Source organism: Hipposideros armiger, unplaced genomic scaffold (genome assembly GCF_001890085.2).
Source record: "Hipposideros armiger isolate ML-2016 unplaced genomic scaffold, ASM189008v1 scaffold_1684, whole genome shotgun sequence".
NCBI lineage: Eukaryota > Metazoa > Chordata > Mammalia > Chiroptera > Hipposideridae > Hipposideros > Hipposideros armiger.
The window spans coordinates 55285-66607 of record NW_017733034.1 but is presented as its reverse complement, the minus strand read 5'-3'; the positions used below and the strand labels follow the sequence as shown (position 1 = coordinate 66607).

The following is an 11323-nucleotide window of genomic DNA, read 5'->3' as shown; positions in this document are numbered from 1 at the left end:
ACAGAAGAAACTCTACAGAGATGTGATGCGGGAAACCTTCACGAACCTGGCCGCAGTGGGTAAGGATGACAAGTTACCTTCAGTTTGTCAATTAGAGGACAGTGTTTCTTACCCATCAACCTTGTTCTCAGATGTGGAATGTGGAAAGGGAGGACACTGGTAAATAAACTGGGCATCATCACAGCTCATCATAGAACTAGAACCTAATGATTTCTCTATAATTTCTAATACTCTGGAATCATTTTTCTGGGATCTTCATTTTAGGACAGAAATGGGAAGATCATGATATTGAAGATGAATACAAAAACCAGGGGAGAAAACCAAGGTGAGTCACGCTCACAATAGAGAGCGTTGTCTAACATGACAATCCCAGTATTTCATAAAATTTTCAAAAGAAGTAAACAAAATAACCCTGCTTCAAATGTATTACTTCTCAGAAAATTTTCACCAAATTACTGTCTTATACATGACAAAGATGTTCAGTGTTTGAATACTAGTTCAACTGGAAAACAGCATTCAGAAACTTTGTACATGAATATCACTGTGTTGATAATAATAAGGCTGAGGTCCTCATGCACAATATTTTATTTAATTTCAAGTCATTCATTCAGACAACGGGAAACCCTACAATGTTGCTATAAATCATAAAAATGTAGATTAAATATTCTAATCAATATAAAATCCCTAATAAAGAAATCATTAGTAATGTGCTTCTCATTTTTTATAGAATTCCAGTGGTAGAGAAAATCTGTGAATGGAAAGAGGGTATTCAATGTGGAGAAGTCTTCAGCTTCATTCCAAATCTAAAAATGAACGAGAAAACTCTTGTTGGAGCGAAACCACGAGAAAACAGTGTGTGTTCGAAAATCTTGATACATGATACATCCCATAATAGGCATATCAGCTGTCACACTGGACATAAGCCCTCAGAGATTCAGGATTGTGGAGAAAAGCCATATAAATATGGGCAAGCTTTCAGTTATGTCCAGTGTTTTGAAAAACATGAGAGAAATCACCATGGAGAGAAAACCTATAAATGTGAGGAATGTGGGAAATCGTTTAGTTCTTCAACTTCACTTCAAATACATGAGATAACCCACACTGGAGAGAAACTCTATCAATGTAACCGATGTGGGCTAGTCTTCAGAGATTATGTTACCTTAAAAAGACACAGAAGTCTTCATATTGGAGAAAAACCTTACGTATGTAAGGAATGTGGGGTTGCCTACAGATATTATAGTATGTTACAAAGACACGAAAGAATTCATACTGGAGAGAAACCGTATGAATGTAAACATTGTGGACTATCATACAGATATTTGAGTAGCTTACGAATTCATGAAACAATTCACACTGGAGAGAAACCGTATGTATGTGACTTATGTAATAAAACATTTAGTTGTCTTAGTTATCTTCGGAAACATATAAAATATCACTGCAGAGGAACACCATGATTGTAAAAACTGTAATAAAGTATTTTGATGTCCCAGTGATTTTGAAAAACATGTAAGAAACCACCAGAGAAACCTTTTGACTGTAAACATTGTGATAAAGCCTACAGAGATCACAGCTCCTTACAAAGACACGAAAGAACTCGTACTGGAGAGAAACCCTCCGAATGTAAGGAATGTGGAAAAGCCTTCATTTATGCCACTACCTTTCAAAGACACATGACAATGCACAGTGGAGAAAAACCATAGAAAAATGCAGAATGTGGGAAACAGTTCAGTTATCCCAGCTCCTTTTCAAAGCATGGAAGGACTCACTGGATAAAACCTTTTGAATGTAATCAGCATGGGAAAGACTTGAATTGGTCCACATTCTTACAAGTGAAAATTCCCACAAAAAAAAGTAAAAATGTAAATAACATGAGAAAGCTTGATAGAAATAAATCCATGTATAATGTGCCAGAAAGTTTTCAAGATGAAGAGTACTCATTTATGTTGTAGATATATTGTGTTTATTGACCCTCTTTTTAGAGTGCATCATTGGACTGTGGATTCCTACTAATTAGTTTCCGAAGTGAATATTCACCTGAGATATTTCTGAGAGTCGTCTCTCAACAACAGTATATAGATAAATAGGTAATGCTTCTTCCTTAAAATGTTTAACAATATTTTCTATTGTTTTGAACCCTATCAAATCCATGGGTGAATTGAAATGTATTTTTTTACAGTTTTGTTGTTGTTGTTGTTGTTTTTTAAGCTGAGCCATCCTGCCACCTGTTGGCAGCTCAGCAGCTGCTCAGCTCGGGCCGGGCATCGAACCGCTGTTGCTCAGAGCTCAAACTCTTGAGTGAGCTCTTAACCAACTGAGCCACTTGACCGGCCCTGAAATGTATTTTTATATGCAGTTAGGTGAAATATCTTTATATAATGTTTTATTTGTTTTCTTTTAGGGGGTTCATTGAGAAAAATTACAATTTGTATCTGGATTTTCCTTGTGGCCTTGTGACATTCCTTTATATCCCAGTCCATTGTATGTATTCTATTCCCTCTGACAAAACTACTTTTTTGAGGTGATGGGTATAGGAGCCTTTGTCTATTTTTCATACTAATAAATAGTTGGAATAAGTTTTATGTATGGCAACTTTAGGAGAGAATATATTTTCATGTAAATTTTTATTTTCATATTCTGCCTTTTGCTTTTCGTCCTTCCTTTGGAATAATGCTTGTTGAGTAAACTTTGAAATAAGAAGAGGGACCTGTGAAAGGGCATCAAAATCTAGAGCTGGGGATTTTCCCTCCCATAGGGTAATGGTAGGACTTTGAGTTCCAGAATCCATCGCCTTTGTGGTCCATATTAGGATTCTTTAGTAGCTTTACTTGCATGAGATTTGGAAGGCAAAAGTAGAGAAGAAAGTCATGTTTTGGAGCCCTTTACAGACAGAAAGATATATAGGAGCTTTCCTGACAACACCTTCCAGCCCATTATCCTGATGCTTTGACCTTTCAATCAAGACTATGCTGAAAACCACCACGAATGGTCTGATATTATTTTCTGAGAAGTATACGTTTCCACTAATGTCTGCACAAGATCCACATCAGAGATCCATCAGCTTTTGGATTTTTCTGTCATCCCTCTTTGTCCACCAGGAAACTAAATCAGACTTTCATGCTTATGTCTGATTCCCTTGTTTTCTAGATTATATCTGTATGAGGTCTAATTTGTATAGGGAACACCCTATACTGTTAACAGTGCTAGTGACCATACTTCCCTAATTCATCGAGACACCTCTAATAATTCTGTTAAAAAGGATGTGGGAGTTTGTTTCTGTGCTGCATGTGCAGTGGCTGCCATGACCCGGTCCTTCCATGTGCGAACTAGGCCCCTTCCTCCTGTCAGGAAGCCTGTGGGTGTTTCCTGTTACCTGGACCTGAATGTGAGCCCTCGGTATGTTTTCACTTATGTTTGATTGTATGTGATGAAAAGTACATGTATTTTTTTGTCAAATGAACACTTCTATAGGTGTTTCATAAGTTACTGTGTTCTACGTTGTTGTATACTAATAAATATTGTTTTTCAAATGTTAAAATGTCCCAGTATAATTATGGATTTTAAAATAAACAGTCTCTTCATTTGATCATTATACATTATGAATCAATTTTGTCATGTGCATTCATGTTCAGGTAATAATTCCTGAGGCTTTCTTTATGTTTTTTTTATAGTTATAGTTTTTGGCATGACACTAATATTCATTCACTCTTTTTTTTTTTTTTTAGCTGAGCCATCCTGCCACCTGTTGGCAGCTCAGCTCGAGCCGGGCATTGAACCGCTGTTGCTCAGAGCTCAAACTCTTGAGCAAGCTCTTAACCAACTGAGCCATTCAGCTGGCCCCAATTCATTCACTCTTAATACCAAAATCTTAAATCGTGGTTTTCTTCACTGCCCTCTTGCCAGTGACCTGCAGAATGGCGCCTGTAATCAGAGAGTGGTATGATGAAACCTAATAATAAGAATGACCACAAAGCACACATGACTGTTGGTTGTAACATAAAAGGTTGTTCAGGACTTTGATAGGATTTGGCTTGTGTTAGATGATTTGATAGTTATGCAAGGCACCAGGACATTTTTGTATATTGAATCCTATGAGGAAGTGAACTTTTATGTTATTGGTAGTCACAAACATTTTTTTCCAGAAGCGAAAAAAAATTTTAGTAAATCTAAATGTAATTCATAAGAACCCCCAGTGAGCCTTATTAGTAAGAAGACGGCCAATATTGGTCATTTTTATGATTTGGAGTGGTCACTTGCAATTTGTGAGAGAAATAAATTTTTGTCTTAATTGATCATGGTCACTGAGTACTTTTGCTGAAGGAGGTGTGGTGACACCTTTCTGTTTAACAGGGTAAGGCTTGGCCTTACAAAGATTGCAGGCCAGCTCTCCATCCTCTGAAACTGGTTATGCTTTTAGTACTTATTATTGGAACACTTATGTATTTCCTCCAGTATATTACATCTTCTATAAAATACCTCAGTTAAAATTTGTAATTTCACTTATATACTACATAATGTTTTTAATATCACCTTTCTGTCTCAACTGTAAGTTTAGGTAAATTGTGAGAGAACACAAGCCTAGCAAGGAAGAAAGACAGGATCACTGGTCCAATCCAGCATTTCTTTCCTGGAGACTGTGCTCCGATGCTAACGTTTTACATTCCTCATTGCTAGGCACTTTAGAGACATAGAACCCAATTTAGCAGAAATAATCAAGGCACTGTAGGATTTGGAAGTAGTGACATGAGACAATCTTGTTCTTGCAGTCTTGGTGCTTAAATTTTTATGGGAAAAGAGAGGATTAGAAAACGTTATAACTTTAGTTTATAAGAAGAAAATAAGTGCTTTGAAGGAAAGTAAGAACTGATGTGATATAATTGGGAGGCTCAGTATGTACATTTCTATGAGGGTAGGAGCCTCAGTGGGTGAGGATGTCATTAATGATCACTTGTATTTCGATCATGTAATACATTTTAAATACTGTTTTCAGAACTGCTTGGTTATGGAAATAAATAATGGGTGGCAATAGAGGGTGTCCTGCTTTCAATGATTAACAAATGTTCACCATAGATGTGGTCCATTTGCATTTATGCAGTTGTTACAAATTTTATTTTTAGAACATGTGGTCATGAGTTTGGATATAATTTTATGGCACTTGAGACTTCCTATTGATTTTGGCCACGGATATTTATGGTGTCTTCTTGTGTTTAATGTAATTTGAGCAGATTTATCACTTATCTCTAAATATGTAAAATGTTACAGTATTTAGCATTTTCCCATTGCTGCTGTACACACTGAGTGACACAATGTATATCCCCTTAGACTATGGAGTCCTCCTAGTTGGAGAAAGAGATACATTCACCTGCACGGTTCTAGCCCATCCTGAGTTTACTTTATGTGTAGGGTGATATCTATGGAGATCAACTGCTATTCCACCATAGAAACACCACAAAGAGGTATGGATGTGTAAGGCAATCATCCAAGGAATAACAAACTGGTGAGCTGCAGAGATAGGGTATCATTTTGAGTAATATCCTATTGAGTGTCACAGGAGAGATGGGAAATTTTAACATCTTTTTCTTACACAAGTCATTGGAAGCCTTTTTCAATGAACAACATAGCCCCACCACCCATTTTGCTGTTCACAGGATTCGTTTCCATATGCTCAGACTTCTAACGCATTTTATAGAAGGGTGGAAGATACACGTAACAGCTTCAAGTTTTATTAAAGAACAAAGGAAATTCAATCTTTTTCATGTTTTTTAGTGATAAGTAATATTTTGGAGGGTGTTTATTCAAATGGGCACCACAGAATGTTCTCTTGGGCAGATGGCATGTTTTGTATCTTTTGATGGAAGTATTTTTATACATTCGTGAAAACTCACAAGTACACAGTATTATACCAGAGGTGTCAAAAAAATGTATACAAGCGGACACTGGTCAATGTTTAATGAGTAGATTGCTATAATCAGAAGTGTCGGGACACTGACAGTAACCACTTTGAGCACCTCTTGTAATTGCAGAAGTCAAACGTGACTTATATTCATCTTTTGTTACTGGTATATACTGAGTATTAACAATTTTAATACAGCTTTCCTTTCTTAAAATGTGTATACATTTTTGGCACCCTCTGTACATACACATAATTACATATATTTTTATATGCATAATTTATATATAAATATGAATAACATACGTAACTTTATGTATGTAATTAAAGAAATGAATAACACTCAATAAAAACCGATTTTTTTTAAGGAATTGCATTGGGGTACAGTGTGTTTTTCCATGACCCATCAGCTCCAATCAAGTAGTTATCTTCAATCTAGTTGTTTAGGGCACAGCTCCTTGGCCCACGTGGGGATGGAACCGGCAACCTTGGTGTTATGAGCCTGTGCTCTAACCACCTGAGCTAACCAGCCACCTCCCCCTCACCACAAAAAAACAAACCCTTGATTATTATGTGTTCAACACTTCTTTCCACAACTGCAGGATTCTTGTCGAGATCACTCCCTTATGTCGCCTCCTGACACCCTTTTACCACAGAGACTTTAGCAGTCTCCTATCCTTGTGTCCTAAAGCAGCCATGGTGGTCTAAACTACCCAAGTCATTCTTGTACCAGAAGCTATTTTATTGAGCTTATGCCGCACACACACAATTAGAGAAGCGCTGGTGGTAAGTGACAGAGTCTATTTGTAAGGGGAAGATCCTCCCACTGCCTGAGTTGCTGACCCTCCACAGCCAACTTCCCATTTTATCTGGGTCATAAATATAGGACCCCTCAGGCTTGCAAACCAGAAGCTCCTCATTGAAAAGGTATTGGCACTTATAGGATAGAGCATTAAGTGTCCCCTCTGGCATATTCCTCTTACAGGAAGGCGTGTGTTCCCCTAACATTGATGCAATCTGTTCTAGAAGAGGTCTCTCCATTTCTAGACACTTTGGCCTCGTTAGGTGTCACTTGGGAGCACATGAATGACCAGGGAGTTCATACACTTTATAACAGTGTGCCATCCCCACACCTGATAGAGTTCACTGCACAGATGCTGTGTTCTGTCCCTAGATCAAACAGGCCAACCCTGATCAAAGACTGGACCCAAGCATCAGATTGACTAGTCATCTTCCATGTAATCATGCTAGCATTAGAAAATTCTCTAGACAAGAATTGAACCCATCTACACATTTTTATAGATCCTTTGGCCAGTGACAATGATCTAGCTGTGCACCCATAACAACAACTGTTTATCCAAAGTCACCCCCTTTGGTGTAAAGAATCCAGAATAACTTGCCCCCAATACTCAAGTCCAAATCAAGGCTACTTCTTATTGTGCACGTATTAACCACAATGCAGAGATCAATTTCAATGCTCGGTGAGATAAATGGAATCAAATTTCTGACTGCATGCTCACACCTGAGATCTGATGGTATTAACCTTGGCCCCATGAACAGACATGATCCGTAACAATGTAGAGGCCTCTAAACATAAGATTAGGCAAAATAATCAGTGGGCTGCCATAAGCCACCATGAGTGGCCGGCAGCCAGCGTGAGCTGCCATGAGCTCCCATGGCTGGCAACCAACTGCCTCAGCCGGGAAGAGTGCAATGACCACAATACCAACATGGGCCAGTGAAGTGATGTCCTCAACTAGACTGAAGAACAAAAGAACAGCAACTTGTCTCTTCCCCTTCCCTGATTCCCCAATGCTGTTCCCCTCCCCCCAATTCCCCAATAAAATCTTTAAAACAAACAAAAAATACCAACTAAAGTTTAAAAGCTCTAAAGGAGCCAGAAGACAACATAAGAGATAGTATATATAACTTAGATATTTTACCCAAATATGAATCTTTGTATAACTGTCAGGTGATGAAAGAAAACAGAGAAGGCAAAATAGAGAGTGATCCGAAAATTTCTGTTTATAAAATAAGTTTTCCAGGTTAGGGGGTGGCCAAAGAAATAGAGAATGTGTTTAATGGTAGAAGAAATGGCTAAATTCAATAGCAAAAACTTTGGGATAGTCAGAGTTAGAACTCCTATTTGTGAATCTTGATGACTGACTGAAGGTAGTTGTACATAGGAACTTGAAAAGAGAGAGGAAACCCTTTGATAAATAAAGAGATAAAGCAGTTGGGTTGTTTTGTAATAGATGATGAACAACCAAGGTAGTTAACTGTGTAAAAGCCTAAAAATGTGATAGAGACTTATGAGATAAAACCTCAGAATGTCTGTTCTTCCTGGGACCTGTTCTGTTCCTCAGATCTTTCAAAAAGTTCTTATTGAGTCTTATCAGAATAATGTAGCACTTTGGGGCAAAGATGCAGCCTCGTAATCCAGCACTTGAAGCCAAGATGGAGAAGATCTCTGTGGCCACCATGACCTTGCCCTTGGTGCTGTGGCAGACGGGGAGGAAGGCGACCCAGGCATGCTGAATGTCAGGAACTTGGCTTCATTGAAGGTGTCAGGCAGGTTCCGGGCCAGGAAAGCCAAGGAGAAGCTCCCCAGGGCCAAGGAGCCCAGGTGTCCCAGGACACAGTAGAAGGCAGTGACCGAGCCCTTGTTGCACATCATGATGAGGTTTCTGGGCTCGGAATGTGTGTCTATGTTAATGAAAGGGGGAGAGGTTCCCAGCCAGACTCCACAGATGATCACTTGGAACAGGGAGCCAATGGGAATGACATAGTTAGAAGCCCCTGACACCAGCAGGTGCCTTATTCTTCCTGGTTCCATGGCTTTGAAGGCCAGAATCATGGTCACGGTTTTGGCCAGAACAGTGGAAACAGCCACAGTGAACTCAGCCCCAAATGTGATCTGTTGGAGGATGCAGGTGGCAGTGTTGGGACGGCCAGTGAAGAGTAAGGAGTAGAGGAAGCACAGCAGGAGGGAGATGAGCAGGACATAGTGAGAGCTCGGTTATTGGCCTTGACTATGGGGGTGTCTCAGTGCTTCACAAAGAGCCACAGAACCACAGCTGTGACGACAGATAAGCACAGAGCCACACAGGCCAGGCCCATCCCCAAAGAAACCTCAAAGACCAGGAAGGCCATGACTTTGGGAGGCAGCGATTTCTCTCATGGTTTGGATACTCTTGAGTTGGGCACTGGATACACTGTTCTGCCTCTGGGGAGAGAGCAAAGGCTCAGCGTTTTAGATTCACAAATTGTACCTTTTTTTCCTGTTTTAAAAATGGTCACCTTTGCTGTCATTGTGCATACAGACTACCTCTGATGTAATACTCAAACACACCAGATTAAGATTCTACATTCACATCTCAGGAAGAATGCTTTCAGCTACAGGTTAAGACAAAACGCAGTTAAACTGGATTTTCAGAATATGGTGGGTCTAGTTTGGTTCATATTATGGTTCAGTGATGTCACCAAGAGAATGGATTCTTCCCAACTTTTTTCTGTAGTGTCCCTTGTGTCTTCCACATACTAAGTATTGTACTTCTGTAATTTCTGATATTTTCCTGGGGCAAAGTTAAAGATTTCCTTATTCACACATTGAGGAAGAAACTTCACCTAGCCCTTCTGGGAAATCGTGTTTTTTATCACCACTCTAATTTCTCCTGGTTTCTTTTTTGTATATAACTTGATTCCTGGTTGATCAAGTCTTTCCTCATTCTACTTTTTCATTTTTTTTGTGACTATTTTTGTACTTTTCCCTACATGTTGAAAATGGCTTGATCAAATTGAAATAATTCAAAATCTGAATGAATTTGTATTGCTGTTGTACATTTTTGGAGAAATTGATATATTAATCATGGAAGCATAGGGTGAATATTTTAAAATTTTCTATTCATTTACACTTTAAAGCATGGTTTAACTTCTTGTAGAATGGCAGATAGTATTTTCAGCTTTGCAGGCCATTTTGTGTCACCTTGCAGCTGCCCACCCAAATGCTCCTGCGCACTGATCCTTTGAAGTCATAAGGGAGTGTCTTGGAATGCTAAAACCTGAGGGAATAATCTCCGTAAAGCTTCCTTATCTGATGGTCTCTAATGCTGAGTACATCCATAGGGATTATACATATGTGTGAAAGCACAGCTTGTGTTTGATCACAAGGTGTTTCGGTGAAGCAGTTGCTAGACACATCGAATCAACATACCGGGTTAAGGTATTCAAATTTACTTCTTTGTGGCAGTTGAGAATAAAAGCTTTGCGCCTGCCAGAATCGGGGCTCGGTCCACAGAGACTGGAGACCCCTGACCCTCAGTAACTCTATATTTGATTCTTGTATTTCTTAACCCTTTTCCGCCCCCTCCTTGAGCTCCCCAACCCTTGTCACGCGGGAAGATATTTGGTGCCCAACGTGGGGCTCAAAGAGGGAAAATGAGCCTCCGAGTCTAAGAAAGAAGGTTCAACGGTGATAGGGCCCTTGAGGAGGAGCCACGGCAGCTACCGGATAAGGAGGTAGGGAAGATCCCGGGGAATTTAACCAGGGTAAGGGGAAATTCACTAAAAAACTCTTGTGTAAAAGAGTATGAATGTGTGAGTAATTGACTATAGTTCCACGGCTTCGGATACGGAACTTGATTGGGCCCTTATCTGCGATTCCGTGGTCACATCATAAGGCAAAACGGCGATTTGACACGTTGTGACGTCAACCAGACTTGGGGTTTATACAGGTATGCCATAGCCAAGATGGACCTTAAAGTCCCACGAGGAGCGTGGCAAGAGGGGCATCTGAGTTAACTTTGAGTGAAACGCTTTCTTTCTTATTTTACTAACATAGGAAACGCTGAGAGCCAAACAGACCTTATATTTGTCTGTTCAAACAGCTTCTTAAAGTTGGGGGAGCTCGAATGTCAGATCAGAAACTGGAAGAGCTTTTAAGGGTAATTGAAACTTATTGTTCCTGGTCCCTTAATTTAGGAATAGTAGACTTGAAAACATGGGAGAAAATCGGTGATGAACTCCGTGAAGTACATCATTCAGGTGTGCCTCTCCCGGCAACAATTTGGATTACTTGGCAGATAGTCTGGTCAGTTTTAGAGCCTTTATAAACTGACACGGAAGATGAAGGGGATGAGGATGAGGAGGAGGGTGATAGTTCACCTTCAGTCCGTTTGCCTCCGCCATTGTCAGCTACGGCGCAGGAGAGGGGACATCCCAGGCCGCCGGAGGAAAGTGCTAACCCTTTCGTTCCCACCATTTGCTCCCCTCCCCCTCCTATGAGAGGCTCACAGAGGCAGCTTTCAGCAGTAGAAAGAGGCATCCGGCAAGCGCGTCTGGAGGGAGATTTGGATGCGTTTGCTTTTCCTGTTATACTTCATGAGCGTGTTGCTCCTGGTACAGATCCTCTACGGAGTTTATGAATCTCAGTATGAG

General features: G+C 39.9%; 1 protein-coding gene across 1 annotated transcript; it reads left to right on the top strand.

Annotated features, from left to right (window-relative positions):
* Positions 1–6: 6 nt before the first annotated feature.
* On the top strand, positions 7–2230 carry LOC109377989 (zinc finger protein 14-like). Its single transcript, XM_019634455.1, has 3 exons — positions 7–59; positions 265–325; positions 728–2230. The coding sequence occupies exons 1-3, from the start codon at positions 26–28 to the stop codon at positions 1452–1454; spliced, it is 822 nt and encodes a 273-aa protein (XP_019490000.1). The 5' UTR covers positions 7–25; the 3' UTR covers positions 1455–2230.
* The last annotated feature ends 9093 nt before the right edge of the window (positions 2231–11323 follow it).

Excerpts from the sequence above, each read along its gene's own strand:
- LOC109377989 (XM_019634455.1), top strand. The coding sequence starts at position 26 with ATGCGGGAAACCTTCACGAACCTGGCCGCAGTGG. Across the intron at positions 60-264 it reads CACGAACCTGGCCGCAGTGG|GACAGAAATGGGAAGATCAT; the intron begins GTAAGGATGACA and ends TCTTCATTTTAG. Across the intron at positions 326-727 it reads AACCAGGGGAGAAAACCAAG|AATTCCAGTGGTAGAGAAAA; the intron begins GTGAGTCACGCT and ends CATTTTTTATAG.